Source organism: Sparus aurata, chromosome 9 (assembly GCF_900880675.1).
Source record: "Sparus aurata chromosome 9, fSpaAur1.1, whole genome shotgun sequence".
Classification (NCBI taxonomy): Eukaryota; Metazoa; Chordata; class Actinopteri; order Spariformes; family Sparidae; genus Sparus; species Sparus aurata.
Genome location: NC_044195.1, coordinates 9,171,064 through 9,195,668, shown reverse-complemented (window position 1 = coordinate 9,195,668; position 24,605 = coordinate 9,171,064). Strand labels below are relative to the sequence as shown.

At 39.9% G+C, this 24,605-nt stretch overlaps 1 protein-coding gene across 1 annotated transcript in view; it reads right to left on the bottom strand.

The window, feature by feature from the left end:
- The window catches only part of xpo4 (exportin 4), a 60,716-nt gene that overhangs the window by 22,164 nt on the left and 13,947 nt on the right, over window positions 1–24,605 (bottom strand). Inside the window, exons 7-8 of the mRNA XM_030428831.1 lie at window positions 16,233–16,345; window positions 3,376–3,533 (exon numbers count right to left, since the gene is read on the bottom strand). Coding sequence (XP_030284691.1) covers window positions 3,376–3,533; window positions 16,233–16,345 — 271 coding nt within the window. The remainder of the gene's footprint in view (window positions 1–3,375; window positions 3,534–16,232; window positions 16,346–24,605) is intronic.

Below are 24,605 nucleotides of genomic sequence, written 5' to 3'. Positions count from 1 at the left end.
CATATTATGGAATCATTGTAACAAGGAACTGAAAACATGTACATCATTAAATAAGTTCAAACGAATGTACAAAGACAACATACTGAATGGATATATGATGGAATAGGCTGTTTTGTTATGCAAGTACGTCTTATTCATTATCTCTGTGATCTGAATCTTTGATTTCAAAAGAATGATTATCAGAAAGTTAAAAATGAAATATAGATATAAAAAAGGGGTAGGTCTCGATAAGTTCACACTTCCTTCCTGCTCCTTTTCAGACATGAAATATTTGCCTGTTTGCATTTCACTGGTGGGCTTTAGTGATTTTGCTGTATGCCCGATGTTTTTCAAAGCTTGTTTGCTATTTGAATTATTATTATTTAAAAAATAAATAAAATATTGTCTTAATTTGCCTTTAACATGTCTGAATAAAAATGAATGAATAAATAAATAAAATAATGATAAAAAAAATATATAATAATAATCTGGTTAAAATGCAGTACAGTGAACTGTATTTGGAGTCTACTATTTGTTTCACTTGGTCTTATTTAATCTAAAGGTAATGATATCTTGAAGCACATTACATTTAGTAAAGACTGAGTGTTTGAATTATTTCTGCTAGACATCAGCTCAAGACAAGCCCTGCATTACTTCTGATTGGATTCTCTGATTATTAAGTTTTGACTCATAAAGTCCAAAATGTGATGGCGGAACAGCTTTATGGTAGGAAGTTTTAAATAATGTGATGTATCAAAGAAAACTGGCTAAGAGCCGAGCTTAAGGAATTAAAAACATTAATTTCCTTTGCTCAGATCATGCAGGTTCAGTACTGCTTGGTAAAGGGATTTTCCAAAAACTAAATGGAACAGTTTATTCCAGAGGAGACTGATTGCTGTGTTGATGTATCTGCTGCTTTATGAGTGTTGAAGTATGAAGTAATGAAATAATGCTGAAACAAGAACAAGAGCTAACTTCATTTTATGGTCAACAGGCCAAAATTCAACTCCCACCCACCTCCCACATAAATTGGGTTTTACAGGAAACTGCGAAACAGAAGTTCCCGGTTAATTCTATTTGTTACTGAATTGGAAGACGAGCTCGTTCCTCTCCAGCCAGTTTCCCACAGAGTGTGCAGATGCTAAAATCAGAGACCATTAAAAACACAGACTCAACAAGCAATTACTTCCTGTAAATAAAGCAGAAATGGCAGAGTATGAGTCACAGTCCCGCTGACATTGGCCTCCATCACTTGTTGAGTCTCTGAATTTAAGAAACATGAAATCCTTGAGATACTAGAAGGATATCAACAGCTACTGAGACAGTAGCCAAGGTAATACAACAGCAACTGTGCTTACCGATCCTGCTTTGAATGCTCCAATACATGTGCAGATAAAATGGACAGCTCAAGTTTTAATCTTTACATTTAGATTAAATGTACAAAAAGCAGCCTGTATTAAAGAATCCACATCTGAGTCTTCTCAGAGATAAAAGATTTTTGACTAATCCGATTCACCTTCAGTAATGCAACTCACCTCAGCAGAACTAACTACTATTTTTTAAAATCAGTTTCTTCCATTGACTTCATCTAATTGTTATGCCCAGAATCTCTTTTTAATACATCCCTGAACAATAAGACTCATTTAGCACAGGGAAAGTTCAATTATTATTGTGAAGAGGCGGTTTAATAACCCCTGTGTCTCTTGGGCAGCTGCTTTTAATATGAAGGTTTGAATTAGTTCCATCTGTTGTTTCTAAAGCCTCACCTGTCAGAGTGGTAGAAATTACTAGAAGGTAGTGCAGATTATTAAACAAAAGACTTGAGAAAAATGCATGAGAGAGATTAGTGTGATTGATGAAAACAGCTTAACGACTGCAGGTATCAAGTGGAGCAAAACTGCTGCCTTGAAACCAAAATATTTTCTCTATTGAGCTGATTTGTATCTTAAATCAAGCAGGTCCCTGCGGTGAGCTTGTGGTTTGGTTCTTTTCATTTTTTAGAATTTTCGATGTTGGATTTTTCCCCCAGTCGACCAACAAAAGAAATCTATTCAGAGCCAATATTGACAGGCAGAATGATTACAGCAACCAGTAAGTGTCAACATACATAAGGCTTGTGATTATTGTTTAAAGACAGACTCGGAAAAATGAATTAAAGCCTAATCTTATAATGAAAGATTGATCTTACTGTCAGCCCTATAGAAACCTCACCTTCACTGATGAGCTCCCTTAAAGAGACACTGTATTGGTTCAATTCCTAAAACCTTACAAAGAAAGGGTTGTAACCACAGTGACTGGAAGACATGCCCGTGGCCTGAGTTCACCTGGTAACAACATCAGTGAGCGTTTAATCAGTGAGCTAGGGCACTTCATTTGAAAAGGATGCAGAAATAAGTGTTTGTACCTTGCCACAGATGTATAGTTACCACAGAAATACTAAAAGTGAAATGTAACAAACACTTTTTTAGTAAACTACAGAGCTCAACTTAAAGAACAATGTTGACGCATCACACGGATGAGAACAACTGAAAGAAGAAAATACAACTATAATCTAACCTAACAAATCTAGCCATGACCCACTCCACTCTGCCTCTGATCTGTGGGTCATGCCTTTGCCATAGTAGGATTTGTAATATGGCAAGCCATTCCTACCGTGACTGCCAGTGTGCAAGGCATGTGACCACACGTGAAACACAAGGTTACCTAAAATTATGCCTTGCTACCGATACTGATCGTCTATGGTGTGATCGCCGGGTTACTTTATGCTGCTGCAATATGTCAGAATGCATTGCTACAAACCAGATTCAGTTTAAACTTCTTCACAACTTTTTTTATAATCTGCCTAAACCCTACCATCACTCAGTGAACGGGAGTACTGGTGTTAACACTGCAACGCCTGATTCTGTGTGAAAAAGGCCTAATACGGTCAGGCTAGTGTCTCCGCGGGGCTGCAACGGAGCACAGCAGTGCTATGAGCGAAATGAAAATGTAAAACGCAAACAAGCTCAAAATTAACATGCTTAAATGGCAATGTAAGGCACGTTTAATGTTTGGTATGCAAACATGTTTAAACTTGCTAAAAATGACATTTTGACCTGACGAGGGCTCTACACGGGAACATGAAGATCTGTGCCAGCTTCCACGCAAATCCAACTAATTTTTATTGAGATATTTTTCAATCTCAAAATCTGTCATTGCTGGACTGACCAACCAATGGTCCGACACATCAACATTTTCATCCATATATCCATGCCACTATCTAGATTTAAATCAATTGAACAAGTACCTATAGACGACTTTGACCACAAAGCACTGAGTCCAGAACTGAGCTGAGTTGAGTTCTGGCCCACCTACAAACAAACTATGTTCAATTTTCTAGCAAAGTGACACACTGACCCATTGATCATGCTGAGCAGGCCTTCCACTAGATGGGCCAGGTAGGACACCTGGGCACTCTCATCGGGGAAGATGGGCCCGTGCATGGAGGCCAGCTGGGCCAGGCACTGCAGGGAGTCCTGGGCCATGTCGGAGTCCTCCCGAATCTTCCTGTGTACCTGCAACGTCAGAGAAAAAACAAGAGTCTCATGAAGGAGAAAACATTTCATGCATCATGTTTATTAGTCCTCCAAGAACCAGCAGGTGAAAATACACTTTAAACAATTTGATAAAAAGCACAGATCCTTTCAGTCTCGTCTTCTTACGCACCTGTAACATTTTGTCCCTTTTGTTTAGTCCCTTTCTAATAAAGAGTGAAAGCCAAATTGAGAAAGTAGTGTGGTTTCAGCTTGCATCTCAAATCCTCCCTGATTCTTATGACCACCCGCACGACTGCAGGCATCCAACTGACATTCTAGAATAAGCTTACAGTAAAAATCCTAAAATGCTGAAACAAAAAACCCCTGGCTGTAAACATCAGCTGAAAGAGGTGAAAAAGAAAATGTGTGTTTACAGATTAAGGAAAACAGGAGAATAAAAACATATAAAGTTCTTAAAATGGTGACCGCTTTGCCTCACGTGGTCTGTACTTTGAGAAAATACACGACGGCACCACAGGAGGTCAGCGACCAGGATCACCTACAGCGCAGTGACCTATTCAGCAACAACACTTGAGCACACTTGACAATGAGGTCATTCAAACACGTCTCCTTGGCTCCTCTGTGCTACTTGTACCATTTTCATAAACAAAAACTTTGTTGAATTAATTGTGGTATTTTGTGGAGTCTAGGTCTCAACTCATATTTTGTATTTAGAGTTTTTGACAATACACAAATTACTGATTCTGAATTTGAATTCAGCTTTAAACAATTCAATTTAAAATTTGAATGTGTGTGCAAATGACTAAATTAAAAGGTATGATTTCTGTCTGAACCTTGGACACATTTTTTGTAATAACTTACATGCATATACAAAATAGAGCTGTGTAGTAATCCTAAAGTCCTAAAATCTGGAAATAAGTTGGCATTTTTGTACTTCTAGTTCGCTCGCCTCAAAGTCTACAGGTTTTTTAAATTAATTTTTGGTTAAATACCTGAAATAGAGTCTGTGGTTACGACAGGCTGAAGATATCTACTTCATTTATTTGTTCTACGACATTATATACATCATGCCCCACAATGTAATTAAGAAGAGTTTACGTGCCTAAGAAAAGCAGTTGCTAACAAGAGTTTATAGCCTAACATTAGCTTTTTATTTTCTAGAGATTTGATTTGTTATTTAAAAAAGTGATCTTCATCTGTGAAAATTGTCTTGCTGAACAAAATGTGTAAGTATCATAAATTTGTGTTTGATTATCTTCTGCAATAATCCAATATCCAATAAAAAAATCTCACAGGCTTTTTGTCCAGGGAACCAGGGCGGTGCTGACTTTGGGGTTAGCCTTTAAAAAACGTCATCCCTACAGCACTCTGTTACACCACTCTCACTTGTTGTTTCTAAGTGAATAACATCTCCTGAAAGTCCACAACCACAAACAAAAGGAATGTTAGCACTAATGTTACCATCTGCAGCAGGTAGGGCAAATAATCAAGATCTTTGTAAATGAAATTCTAAGCATTTTATTATCGCCTGAGACCTTTATTTCTCAGATTTTTCAATCCCTGCAGACAGATGAGCAGGGATTTATCTCCTGCCTGTTCATGTTATGTCTCTGAAAGGAGAAACCGGGACCCAGGTCAACTCGTCAAAACACAGCATGACAAAACAAATTGAACATACAACTGCTGATTTTGCCCTGGTGGGCAAAGAACGAAAAAGGTGAACCCATGTCCTCCTGTCACCACTTTCAAAAACAGATCAGCTGATACCACACAGGATTAATACTTACTTGTGAAACCCACTACCCACCAAGGCAAAGTAAAATGGTGAATTGATTTTCAGCACGTCTGTTTGAGACCGGGGTCACAGTGGCTGAAGACAAACAATCACTGAGCTCGTCTGTACCCACAGACAGCCTCAATCAATCCCAGAGTAAAAGGATCCGGCTCCTGATGGAAAAGATCTGATCAGCTCAGTCTCATCTCAGTTCAGAGCTCCTGTTCACTTGTGGGATTTCGGGGTTTGTCCGTGCTGAGCTGTTACACTCCAGCAAGAGAGGAGTCATTGTTCTTTTCAGTTGTGAACACACAGATACCTACATACAGCAAGGTAGCAGCAGCAATAACACTGCGAGTCATCACAGCCTCTCAGCAACGTGGGTTTCCACTGACGGTACTATGCAGACGTCTGGAGATCAAATGCCCTCTTCCTGTGAGCTGTGGCTCTCTTCTCAGCCAGTCCGAGCTCTTTTCCTCTTACTTCTTCTTCTCCCGTCTCTTGAACCGTCATCCTCTTAAATCCAGACTGAGTGCCTCTTCACCGGCTCCGCACACTATGCCAGCGCATGGCCCCATCGCAGAAGCAATCAAACTTTCAACCTCCCTCTCCTTGTTGCTTCTTCCTCCTCCTATCAAATCCTCTCCCCGTCTCACTTCCTCCCCCCCTAAATTCTTTCCCGCTGCCTCTCCCCACTCCTCCACTCTCTTCTCTCTCTCTGGGGTGCCTGGCTGGTCGTAAGCCACGCTTGCCGGGAAGAGATCTCAGATGCTAACGTAGCGCAGCCACCATAGTCTTCGCTGCTGCTGCTACTGCCCTCTTCCAGAGCGTGAAGTCATCCTCTGGAAGAGCTCAGCAAGAGGAGGGGAAGGAGGAGGGGGGTGCCGGGTGAGTGAGCAAGAGAGAGGGAGAAGGAGGGGTGGGAGCTGTAGTCCAATGCCAGAGGATTGAACAGCGCGAGGTCTGAAAAAGCAGCTGCACCAGTGAATGATCCATGCGATGCCAGTTATGTCAGTCGCCTTGAGTCTGACTATAGTTAGAGATACACAACCGGTGTGTGTGTGTGTGTGTGTGTGTGTGTGTGTGTGTGTGTGTGTGTGTGTGTGTGTGTGTGTGTCAGTATGTGAGGAGTGGGATAGATGGATGGAAGGAAAGAGAACAAGATACAACAATATGGAAAATTCTGGCCACGCAGCTCAGATGACAGCAGATTTTACACTCTGATTAATCAATGGCTTTGGTATCAGTGGAGTATTAGTTGCTGTTCTTGTTAATTTGGTGCTTATTAGGTTTGTTTTGGCAGTGGACAGACTTCATACCAACAGAGTACCAGGAAGCTGAGAGGAGGAAAATAGAAACTGAGTAGGGCTGGGTGTGTTTTTAATGTTTTTTTGTTTTTTTTACACTAGCACTACAATAATGTTTTGTTGGATTCCTTATATATTGAGCATTATAAATACGTTTTTTCACATAAACATTCTGTTGCATTTAATAAAAACAGCATTCTTAAATGTTAAATGCATACAAGCGTAGCCTATATAAATGTCTAGAAATGGCGAAATTATGATATCAACAGAAATGATCTAATAATAAGTAAAGATGACTTCAAGTCAGGCGATTTTTTCTCAAATTCATTCATTCTATAAAATGCCCAAAACATTTTTTGGCCTCCTTATTACTTCCCAGAGCCAATGTTAATGTCCACAATTCCTAAATTTGTCTTACAAACAATCTTAAATTATATACATTAAAAAAAGCTGGAACCATCTAATTCATTGCTTAAACAATGGCTGAGACGTAGTTATACATTATTAAAACAGTTGCAGCTCTTATTCAGTGTTGATGTCAGGTACGTGACATTTTTTTAGACGCTCTACTGCAGAATAGCCAAGCTCCAAAACTCTTTTCAAATCCTTTTCTGTCACTGGCAGCAGGTGATATCATCCGTCCGTACTTTGAGAAAATACACGACGGCTCCACAGGAGGTCAGCAGCCAGGATCACCTACAGCGCAGTGACCTATTCAGCAACGACACTTGAGCACACTTGACATCTGTCCTTTATAAACTGATATTACCTCATCATTTTCTGCAAGTTTGTGTCTGCGCTGCTATAAATGGTTTATTAGAGGAAGAAAAACAACTCTGTTACTTTAATCTATGATCATGGATAGACTGTTTTTCCTCTCTGGTGAAAGAATACAGCTGATTGCATCCTTTCAATTTGAGAGTTCAGAATCTCTCAGTTTAGCATTAATATCATAGGAGATCATGAAAACTATGTTCCAAGAAGAAAGAAGGGAACACCGGTTATTTCAGTGTGTCACATAGATATCTAATCAACTTTGACGCTTATCTCATCTTCATTCTGCAAGAGGTTGTCGACATTAATTAGACTGCAGTATATCTGCTGTTTGAGCAAAATAAATAAATAAATGAATTAACACCATAAGGCTATACTGCAAAACACAATAGATATCTTGATGTTTTCAAATCTCCTCAGAAGCCATTTTAAACACTTGGACTGGGGCTGTCACAATATAAGAGTTTTACTACACAATTATTGTGGCCAAACAAATTCAACATAGCAATATTATTACGATATCTTAAAGAATTAAAAAAATTGAAAAGTGCTAGCAATCAAATCTATCTTTAACTCTGCTGGGTGTTTTCAAAATGCAAGTGTAGGGAGGTGGAGAGAGTCTGTTACCACAACTGTTAAAAAAAAAAAAGCATACAAAAAGAACAACTACACTTACCTACTAACGAGAAGGCAACCAGATGCCCAAAGCCCAACATCATCCCTGGATTATTCACACAATACTATCATATGAGTACTATTTACACAATATAAATAGTTCATCTTTTAATATCACGTTATTGTGAATATTGCAATATTGCAATATTGCAACAATACTATCATAGACAAGGCAAAATCAATCAAATACCAAGATACTTTTTACCAAATACTTGGATATCGATGTTGCAACAAAATTGTTGGGCTGAATATTTAAGTATGAACCAATTATAGTCATCAGTAATGTGGATATAAAGACTAAGTCAGTAAAGGTAAGCATTAGAACAGGTAACAGCCTGGGAAGTTCCGAAAATGACATCACTTTACTGCAATGCAGCCTTTACAACCAGGAAAAGATACTTGTGACATATCACAATATAACGATATCCAAAATCTAAGACCACATATAGTCTTTAAACAATATAATATTCATATACAACCCTGGCCTACACTAAGCACAAAAACATTTGATGAGGGATTTGAATAAATGGGGATTTAACAAGCAGAACTGATGCTGGATTCAGATTCAATAAAATTCAGGTGAACACCAGCCTTTCTGCAGACACATTTTGGTCCGTACCAAATAAGTATTGTGGTTCAATAGCCAGCCCTATTAAGGAGAAGGAATATAACTGCGGAGAAAACAAAGGGCAATGAGGTAATGAAGACGAGAGTCAAGCGAAGAGAAAAGGCTATAATGAGAAAAAAACTGAGGGAAGGAGAAAGACAAGTAGACAATAAAGTGAGGGGGAAGAAGGGAAAATGATGGAGGAGACTAGAGAGAGCTAACAGATAGAAGAGGAGAGAGGAAGAGAGTAGAGGGGAGCGGGAGAAAGAGAAAGGGAGGGGGAATGAGGAATGATATTTATAGAAGGAGACAAAGCCTGGTGTCTGTTTCCTCGGGGGGCTCAGAGGCTCATCTTTCTGTTTTTTTAAATCAACACTGTGTTTCCAACTTATTGTCTTTCGCATGCTCTTTCTACCATTACGCTCTCTCTCCCTCTCTCAGATTGGGTTACTGTCTGCCTGCCTGCAGGCCCAGTCACAAGAGAACCAGCCTCTGCTGCAGCCTCATCAGTCCCTGTGCTCCACACTGATTGTGTTTACTGGGTAAACACAAAATGCTTTGCCGTGTGCATTCTTGTACTTCTATATTTGTGAGGACTAGGGGGAGGCTTCTATAGCAATGTGTAATTGTATTACACAATAGCGATATATATCATCATAGAATTCATTTTGTTGAAATACAAATTGGGATTCAAGTATTAAAAGACAAAAGAAAATAAGTAATGGTGTTTTCAATATTGCATTCAGTAGTTTTGGAAAAGAATTGTGTATTTCATCAAACTAACAAAGCTTCAATAGTACCATTAAAGTGGTTAGTCACCACTTGCAATAATACCGGCAACGGACTATACAAAACATGAGAAATCTCTTACGTTTAGCTAATTTTTATAGCTAGACAGTGTATGATGTCATGCTCTAGTGAGTTTAGTAAGTTGAGAGTGAGGACATTTTTGGAAAGTGAGGACATTTTGGTCAATTCTCACTGTGTTGAAGGACACTTTTAGGTTTAAGACTCATTTGTTTGGGTTATGGTTAAAATGAGGTTTGGTTTATGGTTGGCATTGTCATATTTATTCAAAGCACTACATTCCAACACAATGCAAAACACAACAATGAGGTTGTTTCATCTCGTCTTCTTCAAAAGAAATGTGCGCGTTTGTGTTTATGGGCTCATGTATGCTCATTGTTAGATACCTATATGTGTTCAATCGGATCCCTCAGTTCGTTCAATCTGTATTTGTGCATGTTTTCTAAAAAGGTTACAGAGAGATAAAACAGCGCAGTACCTATAACTGTTAGGGGCAGTGTTGCCAATAATTAAAGCGAGATGACCATAGGACACGAAAAAGAAGTTTGAACAACTGCACGCATCCAATCGTTGCTTGAAATTACATTCATTGTCAATTTCTCTAATTGGTTAAGAGAAAAGAATGAAAGAAGAAAAGTTGCATGTATTTAATGGCCTCACAGACCACAACTGAAATCACAATGTCTCCACACATTATGACAACGTCAGCTATGTTGATTGCTGACAGACACTGCTGACTGTATGAAGCGATTCTCCAACATCCTGTTTGCTATTCAACTCACTACTTCGGCCAGTTGGTTTATTTTTTTTCATTGATTTGGTAACAGTGACATGGTTGGTTAGCTAGCTAGTCTTGTTGTTTAACATGCTGTGAAATTACATTTACTTCTTTGTCGACCGTACGCAATATTACTCACTTTGAACGTTCGAATACTGACTAACAACTGAGCCAAAGGGTTAATTTTTTTGCAATCAGTCAAACTCTCAGGTGTTGCCAAGGGGGAGTACTACTTGTGAAAAACTACATACTGTTTGCAAAACAAGTAAAAATATACACTACTGGTCTTAATGTTTTTTTTTTTTCTTTGGCAAGTGGCCATGGTATAAGCGGGAAAATGCCTTTCAAGGTGTCCATTGTCAGGAATTAATGGAGTTAGCTGTGCAGTGGATGGCTCTGGCCTCCATGTTGTCCATTATTCCTGATAATGGACACCTCAAAGGGCATTACTTGTATGTAAAAGGGGAAATCAATCTTTTACTTTAATAGATGAGCAGGCATGTAACACTGTTACGAACAAAGGGTGCAACAGAATGTATGTACAGTGTGGCTGGTTTTGAATATGTGTATTTGCAGTTACTGCAGTGTGCATGTGTACATGCCCATTTGATGCCATGAAATAAACCAGATGTTCCCAAAAGTCTTGGAAGTGTGTGTGTGTGTGTGTGTGTGTGTGTGTGTGTGTGTGTGTGTGTTTGCATTTGAGCACACACTAAATCACAATTTCACAGAGCTCTCTAATCATTCAAAGGCAAACAGAAACTTAAAACCCAGAGAAACACAAACAGACTAAAACACACAGCTGAAGCCAAAATTACAGACGCTTCAGTTTTCATGCTTTGTTGTGCACTCTCCTTTTCTTCTTCCATTTTTTTCTTGTTGGAGAGTATGCACGGCGGCCATGAGGTGTTAAATCGACAAAAGTGTAGAGGGTTCGTTTGAAGGAGGCCAACAATCACCAGGGTCTTCTTCCTTTTCAATCTACCACGGCACATTTATCCCCAAACCTCTCAATCTTCTGCAAATTGCATCCATGTTTCACTCTCTGTCTGAATTGTATTTCTCTGTTCCATTTCTTTTTTAACACTCCCCTCGATACCTGCACCTCTTGTTTTATAGCCTCCTGGCTTTCTCTTACATTGCCCTTGTTCTTTTCTCATTCTCTCAACTCTTTCTTTCATTCTCTTCCAATTTTCCGTCCTTCCCCTCCTCAATCTATCCATCCATCTTCCATCAGTCCCTGACTCTCAGAGCTGTAGCTGTCACCAGCTGAAGTGGAAAAGCGATGAATGCTTTTCCACAAAAACCTTGGGGACTGGAATGACATTTTGGCAGATTAAGCATCTCTTTGGCAACAAAATGGCTGCTACACATCGCATACTTACTGAGTTGGTGTTCAAAATATGCGTTTGTCCCATCAGTCGGCAGGGACATCCCTACCTCGCAGCTGGTCCAGACCCATAGCTATTAATAATGATCTGGCTATTGCGTATTTTTCATTGATTTGTAAATCAATTGCAATTATTATCAATGAACCCTCAGACTGACCCAAGCCACCCTACTGACTCTAATGATGTCTGATATTTAAAACCTAAATCACCTTGATGGTTACAGGAGTGTAGGCTATTGCTTCAGATATTCTACTGTCAAATTTACCTAAATAGCTATCCCACATTTTAAAAATCCTCTTAAGTAAATGTAAGTCGCAACTTCTTATTTTCATAGTTTTTCCATAATTTCGACCTGCTATGACGTTGTACTCACCAGCGTATATGCTGATATCTGGAGAGGTGGCATTATCGCTACAATGGCCTTGGGGCCTGAGGTTTAAGGCACTGACCATGAACCACAACATCTCCAATTGTATCCAGCTGGGAAGGTTCAGAATGTCATACCCCATCTCACTACATTACTTTTCTGTAATCTCTCCATTACTTTCAGTTGTCTAAATAAAAGAATAAAAACTGATAATTCTGATAAAAAAAGAAAAAAAAAACCCATTGTATTGTGTAGCAGAACAGAAAATATGTCACACAATTGTAGAAGTTGTAAACATGGAAGTCATGCTGCTCTATGCTACCAACCAGGAAAAAGAGAAGTCGTACCTCAGTGTCATGCTAAATCTAACATGTTAAGTTTTCCCAGTGGTACAGAACATAGTATTGAAGATCGATATATTTTGAGGTATTGTATCACAGTTAGTTATTTCCAGCACTGTGACAAATATTTTATAGACCAAACAACTAATCAATTAATTGGGAGAATCAACAACAGATCAATCCACAATGGAAATAATCAACAGTTGCAGCCATGCCTGATGAGAAGTCTCTGACCACAAACCAAACCTCAAGACTGAGCAAACTGACAGCAGCCTCCTGTTAACTCACCGATCAGTGATGGAGCCCTGGAGCCAGTTAATAGGAGTCTGACAGACACCCACCCACAGAGGGACGAGACTCCCCGGAGACCCTCACCACAGTGATGAGTGTGTGTGTGTGTGATGGGTGGGTAACTGTGGTTGTTAACAGGGGCCCCTAATCCTGGGGCCGGGCTCTAATCCTGCAACCGGTCTGTTGTGGACTGTGACCCTGATGGCGCGTGTCTCTGAGTGCCCCCTCTACACACACATACACACACTTACTCTGGCCAGCCTGTTACCCCTCTGAGGGGAGACAGCAGCTGAGATAGCAGAGGACCGCATTTAATTGAACGAACACACACACACACACACACACACACAGATCCATGCAGACGGACACACAAACATACACTCTACAAACTCAAATTGACACAATCCCACAGAGACGATATGCACCAACACACACTAAAATACACTTAACACAAGCAGAAGGATGCTGCAACACACTCACACACACACACAGATACACACAGACAGCTGACAGTACCACAGCCGCCTTACAATAACAAACAGTTGAGCTACTAGAAATACCAGAGCGAGAGATGAGACTGAGGCATGAAAACTGAAACCAACACAAAACACATCCTGCAGATTCCAGCAGCAAAGAGAACCGACTTAAAAATGACAAACATTTTTATTCATGTCAAACTGCTGCAACTGGCCAATCAAATCCCTGATTAGGCGTGTGTGCTTCGTATAACAAGCCTCTGATTACAGTCACTGTTAAGTGACAATTACAGTTATCTGTGATTGCTTTGTGTTCAAAGTCATGACAATCAGACTGAAAACTTTTTCAGGTGCATGGAAAATAGTTGGTAATAGAAGGATGATTATCAGTCACAGAGATCGTAAAAACTGCAAATCAACAGCTGCAGATTGTAAAACAAAACAGCTACTACTTGTTTTGTTTTTTAAAATAATGTCACTATAAAAGTACTTTATCAATATAGAAACTCATTCAAAGTTGTTTGTTGCGATTTTTTTTGTTGAAAAACTGTTAAATGCAGCTTTGCTGTGTTTATTTTCATTTAAACATCAGCAGCATTAACCTCCATTAATCATCAGATGGAAACAGTGTCTACTGGGGTACAGCACACATTTAACCAAAAGACTAATACCACAAAGTGACAACATGAAAATCATGTGTTGAATGAAAATGTGCGTCTCACTGAACTGCACGTCAACATGAGGTGAAAGTTATGTCAATTTCAAATAAATGGTGTCGACTCTTTCTTGCTCCGTTTCTACACTGTGATTAGAGATAGAGATGATGCATGTATGTGATTAAATTATCATAGTTCATTTTATTGGACCATTTCTTCCTCTCAGCCATGACACCTAAGTAAGTTTCATAGCAGTGTAGAATTGAGTTTGCTAGAGCCTGATGATTTGCAGTTTTTGGAGCCAATAATGATATTAGTGCGTAAAAATTCTGATATCAATTTATCGGCCAATACACAAATTATTTTTGCAATGATCCCTCAAACATCATTATCAGACACTTACGAGAACAATATGTAAATGAGGCAGGATAATATACAGTTTAATGACTAACTTTGGCCAAAATGACACAAGTAGTCAGGCTCTAATTTTAACATGATAACTTCTGACAACAAAAAACATGCAGGCATTGATGAAAGGAATTGATGACCTCGAAGGCCTATGATTCAGATGGCTTGGACTATTTCAAGCTGGTTCTTGATTTGCATCCCTAAAAGCGATTCTATTGAAAATACTGAATAACTGTACAGTATGTTTCCATATTCAAAGGAAAGGCTTTCACTTAAAGCTAGTCTTTTTTGTGTCTGCATAATCCAAACTAAAAAGATACAATCAGGTCACTGAGTATTAAAAGGAAACAGAAATTCAAAATAGCTCAGGATGAAATTAGTGAAATGGGTTTTCAAGGTTCTTTTTCAAGTATAACAACAGACATGAAAACCTGAGAAGAATTATCACAAATCTAAGAAACAAACAAATCCTTCATGCATAACTGCTTCCTTATAAAATGACGCGGTGTTGGATAACAAACACTAATCCAGCCAGTGAGCTTTTGTAAATAAGCAAAAAACAGTTTCACAGCCATCGACTAGGTTGTAATTTTTGGATAAATCTATTACAAATTGAATAGACATTCAAGGCACTTATTTTACCTCTCAGTGTAAAAGAAGCAATACCAAGATGACTTCAAACAAATGGTGTCAGAAAAGACTCTCTTTAGTTCTGATCATGGTTTCACTTGTCCTTTCAAAGACTCAGGCTTCCTACATCTTTTTCAGCCAAGTCAAAGTAAACCACTTTTCAAGCGTTTCCAAGTGGCATATTGTAGCTGTGGTAAATCACATTTTTTCCTATATGAATACACTTAAATTATTATTCAACTTCATCATATTAAATCACATTGTGCAAATAACCAACATTATGTTCTGTGATAGCATTCTACTGCAGGATGACAGATTAAAGAAAAACACACAAACGTGTCATGGTTTAAAATGTGTCACCTGTCTGGAAGTAAACTTGCCATTCTATAACCTGACTGAGCTAAAATGAAGCCACGTATTTTCAAACTAGCTCAAATTCCAAGCAATTTCCATCACTCCTAACAATTTCTAATCCTTGACAACACACTAAAATTAAAGACTATGACCAATAGAAAGTGATTGATGATCTTCAAGGAAATCTACCCAGAATATAAACTGCATATTAATTGATAGTAAGATAATTCACAAATCCCTGATTCACTAAGCTAAACAAAATCCCCTACGTCTCAGCATGCTGAATCATACAACTAGCCGACAATGCCCATCACTATTCGATGCTTGTGTCAGGGCCCAAAGGGCTAAGTGAGCATGTGCATTTAATGTGCATTAAATAATGCTCAGCTGCAGAGTCATGTAGGTGGTGGTGAAACAGGTAAAAGGCTAAAGGAGGGGATCAGTAAATGGCAGTAGGCAGCTGAGAGGCAGAGCAGTATCTGGCAATGGGCAGCCAGACGGTCTGGAAGGAAGACCAGCTGACCCGTTTGTTCCACACTCCTCATCCACGCCGTTTGCTTAACCAGCGTGGGCCGCCTCTTTAAACAACCAAGTCAGTCACTGCACAAAAATACACACTCGCTTTACTTGGCAGTCCTCTGGACAGTAAAACAATAACACAACCCCACTGCAAAGGATTCATAAATCAATTTAATGGTGCGTCCGAAAAACCCACGGAACTAGTAAAAACTCAGCGTGCTCCAAAAAGACGAGGTCAAGTGAGAGTTCTCTGCCCAACATGAAAAGTCAAACTGTCTCTCTTTGTTTATCCTAAATAACCCACCATCTTAAGGTCAGGAAAAAAATGGAAAAGAGAAGAAGAAGATGAAAAGAGACATGGAGAGGGTAAAGCAGGACACAAGGAAACTCTAATGGAAATATGTGAGACATGAAGACCTGGACTTTGGATGAGAAACCAAAAACCAAACATTCAAACAAGTTGTACGAATTCTAAGGTGTGAATTAAGCAACGCAAGAATTTTTTTTAAACCTGCAGAAACTCTGGGATGGATGAACACATCAGTGATGGAGGGCTACTCACTGTGAAGAAGAGGTCCATGACGCGGGTGTCCAGCAGTGCTTCCCTCCAGGACTCCGTGGGCTTGAGCGTGACGTTCTGTGTGGCCTCAAACATGGCGATGTAGTGGCGCCCCAGTGACCCGACGACAGTTAAGGCCAACACCAGCATGAAGAGGAGGAGGAGGAGGAGGAAGAGGAGGAGTGGCACACTCAAAAACACCAGCTCCTGTCACTAAGCTCCCTCTCAATGGGTATTTTGGTCTCTGTGTGTGAGTCTTTGGTTTCGTGTGTCTGGCAGCAGAAAGTTGTTAGCCAGCTCTCCCTCTCATTAACTCTGTTAATCTTAATTCCACAAAAGCTTTTTTTTTTCTTTCTCACCCTCTGTGGTTGCTTTTTTGTCTTGTCCTCCCTTTCTTCTCTTTCTACCTCGTCAGCTCTTCAACTGCCACAGTGTTCACCCACAAACAAAACCGTGCCTTCTTTCTCACCCTCTTGCCCACTTTTCCTCTCCTCCTGCCTGTTTTCCCTTTTCCCCCCCAACTCTTTGGCTCGTTCCGGTCTTCACCCTCTCTCTTCTTGTCCTCTTCTTCACCTCCCTTCCTACCAGCACTCCTTCCCTGTGCACGCTCAGATTTCTCTCCTCTGCTTCCTCAAGACACACTCTCTCTGCAGCCAATCGAGACTCTGTGTTGCCTCTTTGTCCACTCCTCTACAAGACCTCCTTAAGACTCCTTACTGCCCTGAAACACCCCCTTTCCATTCTGTTGGCCAATCACTACGTCCCTTCTCCTGACTGCTTTCCAAGACCGAAGCAGGACCGTCTCTTTGCCCTGTAGCACACATTCTTCACCTAAGACTACGATCACAAACTACTAACACCATTTTCCCTCTGGGCACTTTCCAAATATCCTTTTCTTTATCCTGACAAGATGCTGTCTCACACACACACACACACAACACTTTCTCCTGATTTAAAACTTTGTCTAAACCCACAACACAACCACACTGTTTAAAAACTATAAAAACCTTTTCATCTTAACAGCTTTCCAAACGTCCCTTTGCTCCTTCCTCCCAAACAAGTCTCTCTTTCTCCGTGCCCCCACAACACACACACACACACACAGTCTCCTTATTTAAGACTTTCTCTGCACCCACAACAAGCTTTTTTCACAAACCCACAACACACACTTTCTCCTCACACAGCCCCAACGCTTCCTGTCCTCATTCAAGTCTCCCAATCACACCCACAGCGTGCCTTTTCCTGACCTCACTGAGAACAATCATCGGTACAGCTCTCCCACACCAGGATTTTCTCACTCCTCCTTTCAACACACACACACACACACACACACACAGACACACACACACACACACACCAAGATTTCAGTACTTCTCTTCTCGTCCTTGTCCAACATACACAATCTCCTGAACACATGAGGTTATTCTTCTGCTGTTTTTGTCCAACTTTGCCTCTCTGGAATGTCACTTTTTTCCTTACTTTATATTTGGGAAATACAAACAGACAATCTCTCTTCACTTTCGCCTCACAAGAGAACAACCAAACAATCAGAATTCTCTCTTCTAAGCCCCTCTCTAATACCACTTTTACTTCAAAATTATGGGTGGTATTGTTTTTTTAAACATGGGTAAACCTGCTTAAAAAACAGGTGATTGACTTATTTCACATTACCACGAGACAAGCTTAGCTTTTTCTTGTGTATAATGTTCATCTTCACCATTGTGGTTTGAAAACAGTGGAAAGCAGCAGATCACACATCTCATCGGGCTATATCCAGAAGACGCTTTAAGAATATTCTGAATTAGATACATTGTTTTGTCCGGAGCAGATTCTTTCTCATTTCTGTTGAGAGTCACAGATGCGCAGTTATAAGTTGTGTAGTGGCAAGGAAGCCATCCTCAATGTAACTGTTGTTACCGTTTTAATATCTTTAACTTCAGTCTCTTCTTCAAGCTCAACAGAAATGTTTGGAAAAGTATGAACAAGCCTGTGTCCCCTGAACTCAACACACATCACAGCGTCACGCCTGACGAGTGGAGAAAACTAGTGTCCCCCCAGGTGTTGTGATCACATCACAGCCAATCTGAGCTGGAGCTGATAAACATCTATGACTACTGCAGAGTCAGTTGAAGCCGAAGTGAATGAACAAATTACATTAAAGGCAAAAGCCAGATGTTGGCGGGCGTCAGTGTGTTTTCTGTCCAGTGCGCAAAGGGCACAATAATCCCTCATCTGAGTCTCAATAAAAGAGGATTAATTGCTTATCAAAATAGGTGCAACACAAAATCTTCTGACCAACTATGAATTAATTATTCAGCTCAGATTAAAAGCACATTTGTTTTATGGTTTCGCATTCAAATCCAACTAAAATATCTTTAGATATCCTGAATCATTTTATACATTGTATAAACATGTTTCTGAGTTATTTGGTATATTTGGAAACTGTGGAATCTCCAAATAAAGTAAAATACATTTCTTTGGGTTCAACAATGCTTGTCCACACAGCAGCAGTTTGTAATGACCAACCACTGGAACATGGAAGTGGAGTTTAACACATGGATTTAACACATGCATGGAATATTTTATTGTCTGCTATGCAGGACATTGACCAAAACTTTTATAGCAACCAAATTATTCTACCACAGCCCATAATAATAATAATAATAGTAATAATAATAACAATAATAATAATAATAATAATAAATCTGTGTAAATTTTCTTTCAATATTCTAGACTGTAAGAGTTTCCTTTTGCTTGAAAAATTGAAATAATAGAAAATGACACCCTCCTTCTGTCTGTCGTCTATCATCCACACACACACACAAAACGCATAAAAACACACACACACAGAGCCGTATCACTGGCCCGTGGCTCTGTGACAGCAGAAGGAGGAAACTTCTAGAGGAATGTTTGATCAAAGCCAAACAGCGGCAGAGGCCGGCGAGGTCACACATTCCTCCAACACCAGCCCACAGTCACTCCCCATGCACACACCCCACCACAACACACCACGCTTTTCGGCACAAAAGTTGGCACCTGTCTAAGGGTCTGTGAGATTGTGTGTGTGTGTGTGTGTGTGTGTGTGTGTGTGTGTGTGTCCAGTGCTTGGCTTTAAGGCCTCGTTAAAAATAGTCGTGGTGAGGCAGAAGACCTCTAACTGAACCTTTCTGAAGCGAAAAGGAATGAGAAAGAGATCGGAATAAGTGAGGAGGGTGCTGCAGTATGACCAAGTTCATGTTTATTTTTTTCATGCCAGGGTGGAACTTTTTATTACTGTGAAAACATCCTGAGTTTCTTTTTTTTAAACCTTGGTTGTTTTCCCTCTTTCACTTGCATTAAAGTACTTCTGAACTCCGATTGCAAAAAACAAAAAAAAATACTTCACATAGCTAGCTTTTATCTTGCAAATCTCTTTGTCACAAGACAGACAAATGTAACACGAGGACAAAGAGAGGCACAAGAGAAGAAATGAGGAGTGGGTGGATTTTGGATCTTGCAACAAGTGGGACTGAACCACCAAGTCCTGCAGACGGAGGCCGTCTCCGCAGGGAGAGACCACCTCAGTGACAGAGGTTGTACAAACCCTCCTAAAGATCATATGACTGAGTCAAACTCACAAGAGACCTCAGGAATGATAACTACACAGCTACTTCAACTATTTTACACAGCCGGACAGAGATGTAAACTGGGTTTGACAGTATGTGACACCATTAAGATGAAAAAAAAAAGATCCGTATGAGGGGAAAACAAGTTTCATCAACTTCAAGAATATTTATAAAAATAAAAATAATAATCAGTAGAAATGTACACCTAGAATACATGTCATATTTGAGACTTGGAGGGATTGTGTTGAGATCATGGTCTATGGTGCTCATGTTTTCTGGTCTTGTTCCTGTATTCAGACAGACATTCTGGAGAGAAGTGGCAACAATCGTCTCAAAAACTCTGGATTTCAGAATCAGTACAACATTCTTCCTCACTAGCTTAGAAATATCCCTGACTGGCTAAGATGGTAACTGCCAACCTAAGAAAATGTCCTGGCCGCAATTAAAAACCTGGAAAACCTGAAGGGAATTCCTGTATTTATTTAGCCAGTGAGACTGATTTTTCAGAACTATTTTACACTCTGCCTTGACTTACTGATCACTCACATATGTTTGTGTTTTGTTTAATGTCCTTATAATGTGCAAAGTGTTCATGAATAAACAGTAACAAAAAAAGATTTCCAAACTTTTTGATAAAACCGCACTCCTTACTGCTTGATTAAAGACACACTGAGCACATAGAGGTGATTAACCTGTATTACGGTATTTCTGTGTAATGGGGTCATTATTCAGACTTTCACCTGTTATTACTTTATATTTGTTACCTGGGTTTTTAAATAAACACACACTACATGCAACATCACCACTGGGTCATATAAATCCTGACTGTTTTCTTGCAGTTCTCACTATTACTGTCATGAAAAAGTTAACAACTAAGCTGAGAGTTTAAACTGCTTCTCTGATTATAAAGTGTTCATTTAGTTTGAGTTCAAGCTCTTTATTCTGAGAAAAATGTACTCGCTGAGTTGACAAGTGAATTTACCGTGCTATCCACTCCGCTTCAAAAAAAGAAAAAGATTGGACCGCATGTGAGAGCGTGTGTGTGTGTGGTGTACATGCCTCCAGGATGAGTAATGTGCGCGGAGTGACTAGGACATGTGGCTGTGGTTTGGTGGGTTTTTAAAAGACATCACCTGCTACTATCTCAACCCTTCCAGCAGGCTCAAGAATAACTAATGTGACACGTCAATTTTCCACTGGAAAGACAAGACGGACTGACAGATAAGCAGGCACACACACAGGAACACAATCGACAGGCCTAACACACACCAAAGTACTGACCGCAATAGGCTCAATTAAACACGAGTGAAGACTTTCACACACCCCTGGTTCTCACACGCATTTGCCAAATTCGCAGCCAGACGGACACATTAACACTGATTGTAATACTGTAATTAACAGCCGCCAGCGGACAAATGCCAGTAAAGCTGCTGCTGGTAAGTTTGTCTGATCCACCAGTTACTCTGGCACTGAAACAACCAGAATTTCAAGATTAATGTTCTGCCCTGATTCTATTTATTGTGAGCAAAGCAAGCAGACTATTATCAGCTCCACCTTAGTGACAGACACCTGGCTATCCAGAATTTACGGTCTAGCATGTGAACCTTAGCCCAGGTACTGTGCATCATAGGATGCTCTCTTCTTCAAAGCGTCAGGGGGAACATAGCTGTAATAAAAAAACATCATTCTTTCCTTCATGGGCTATAATTCAGTGAGTGTTGCTAAGCATAAACTAACCACATGACTACAAAACATCAAATGTGGGCTGAGCCTTTCTGGATATACAAGAGAGGATGAATTATGTGCACCACAAAACCAAACAACAATATGTCAACGACAACATTTTCATTTCATCATCTTTCAGGGTTTGCTCGTTTTGTTACCACATGCTAACAAAGATTGACTAGCTATTAATTATACTCCAACAAGATTTTCAGACATCTTAGTCAGCGCCTTTACAGATTTGATTTGTGTCTCTTTGTCACCACCCTTCTATTAGCGAGAATAAAAGTCAGCAACCATGCTGGCAGCTCTGTGAGGCTATACATAGCTGTACATTGTGATAAATGCTAACGTCAGAATCAGTACACACAAAATGACAACACAAACATGCTAACATTTAGCAGGAATAATGTTTACCATGTTCAGTGTCTTAGTTTAGCCTGTTTCTAACTAGCAGTTACCAGTACAGCTGAGGCTGATGGGACTGTCTGATGGGACTGTCTTTAGTTTTAGTTTGGGCAGCTGATCAAAATAAAATTTTGACTTGATTCGGAAAATTCTGTGCTCAATTTTGTGCCCATCTGTGTTTTTCTGTGATGTCCTATTTGAAAAGTCAGTTTCACCCAAACAATCTGGGCTGCACAATTAATCAAAAATATTAAAATGACGACAATGGCGAAGTGTAAGATCCAATTTGATGAAGCTGTAGTTCGTTGACAAAAGGTAAAATCTGCGACACAACAGAATATAATGAATTGCTGTAGCAGGGCAGAGATGTCCTGACTTACAAGTCTTGTTCTCCAGATGTAAAAAAAACATGGCTGGTTGATACAGACTCCAAAATGTGCCAACTCATCATGATTTTTCTTTCTTTCCCCAGAAAAAATTAAAATTGTGATGCAAAAGCATCACTCCCACTAATCGTTTATCTATGGAGTATGATTAGGGTACCTGTAAAAACAAGCAAGAAAAATAAGGAGTTTTGACTTGTTACTTAGAATTCTGACTTATTTCGGTCTTCAATTCTGTCAACTTTATTATCATATAATATGTCCCATCTTTCTGCATAGTAGTCAGTTCCCATTTCATTTTAAGTTTCTCCCAATTCTTTCATTTTTTCCCCTCTGCCTCTTTTGTGTACTCAGAGGCAACTTTGAAAGGTATCTGATACACCTTAAATACTCAATTGTAGGTGCCTGCCACAGCAATAAAACAAAAAAAACTAAGTAGTATGGCAGTAGAGTGCATACTTACTTACAGATACCAGCCACCTAAATATGCCTGATTTTTTTTTTCAACAAGATCAATGCATGTTTCCCTGAGAAATTGACAAAAAAAGTCATGATAGAGAAAGTGGGACAAAGTTCCTGGATCTGTCACTTTACCTGGATCTACATCATAGGTTAAAAAGGTCCTAGTCTCAGACCCATCCCCCACCCAGCTTTAGTGGAAATCTCTGCAGTAGTTTTTGCGTAATCCTGCTGACAAACCAACCAACCGGTTTGGTGGTTAACAAATGCAGAGTGTGTGTGTACATTTTTAATAAATAGGCTAAATATTGCAACCCATGGTAAACTTTATTAGGCCTCTCTACAACAAAATTAAACCAGACTTCGAATGTCACATTCTCAGCTCCTCTTTCATCAGCACTTCACAGATCTATTCGATAGACAACTTTAAGTAGATAATCTCAACAATCTGATCATTTTGCAGGCCTGAACGACCTTCGTGGCTGATGGTTGTGGATTAGCAAGCTTCTTGTGTATCCTCTATTCATTATGGTTGATCCTGACTCAGGATGGACCCGCTGCAAAGGAAGACTGGCTGAGCGTCTGGCAGCGGCCTTGCGAAGAGTGCATCGCTATGCTAAGGCGCGTGGAAGGATTTAAGTGATATATCCTGCCTTAAGTCTCCCCTACAGCCTCGCCATGTGAAATAACAGTCCAGAAATACCTCCTCACTGACCCCCCCGCCCCCAACCCCTCCCTTTCCTTTCACATTTCATTCTACTGTTTGGCCCTACATCTGTTTAGACAGCAGTTGTCATTAATTTTCCCACTTAAATTAACCATTGATATATCAATTACGCCACCAAATGTTTGAATCACTGCAGCAATACAAAAACGTTGTTCTCTATCTCTATATAGTCCATATACTTTTAAAAGGAAGCACTCAGTCAAACAGGAAAGTGACTGCTTTGAATTTCACATGACTCAGAACATACATGCCCATCACAGTGTCAATCAGCATATTACTCATCTTCTGACCAACCCTCCAACCTGAGTTTCGACAGCAGTAGTTGAAATTCTCCATACAGGTCAGGGCCAAGGCAAAGGCAAACATCCAGCACCCGCTTATACACTCCAAATCCTAACCTTAACCTGAGGGCCAAAATGCCAATAAATAGACTTCTGAACAGTTAATGAGAATACTGATGCCAGTCGTCTCTTCAACACAAGAGTATCTCTGTACAAGGCTGCTGGGGGCCATTGTTGCTCAGAGAAGTTAATACAATTCATTTATAATTCATTGTAAGCTCAAACTAAAAAAAAAACAAACAAACAAACAAAAAAAAACAGGTCTGTCTTCCACTGTTATGATTAAGTGTATAAGTAAGAGACAGAAGTGTCTCGGTCAAAGAGGTACAGAAGGCCATGCTTTAATATGAGTTTTAGTGAGCTGATACACCGTGAAATTTAGACATTCCTCTGCATTGAAGAAAAGAACAGATGGAGGAAAACTAAATGGGACCAAAGCGCCACTGGCTTTTAGAGCAACACAGACGACAGATGAATTTAGAGATTCCCTCATATAGCAAATGCATCTTAACTACATCAAGAGGACCCAGATATGCAGACTGATTCAGCTGATTGGAGGCGGCAGGGACGGAGGGTGATCTATCTGTCAGCTCGGACAGCCATTTACAGCACCTGACTGCTGTCGCAGCCTGGAGGCCTGACCGCGACCCTGGCCTGAGTCAAGCCCTGTGTGGAGTGACACAGTGTCGTACCGACGCCCGGGGAGCGTGCCTCCAACAGATGACACCGGA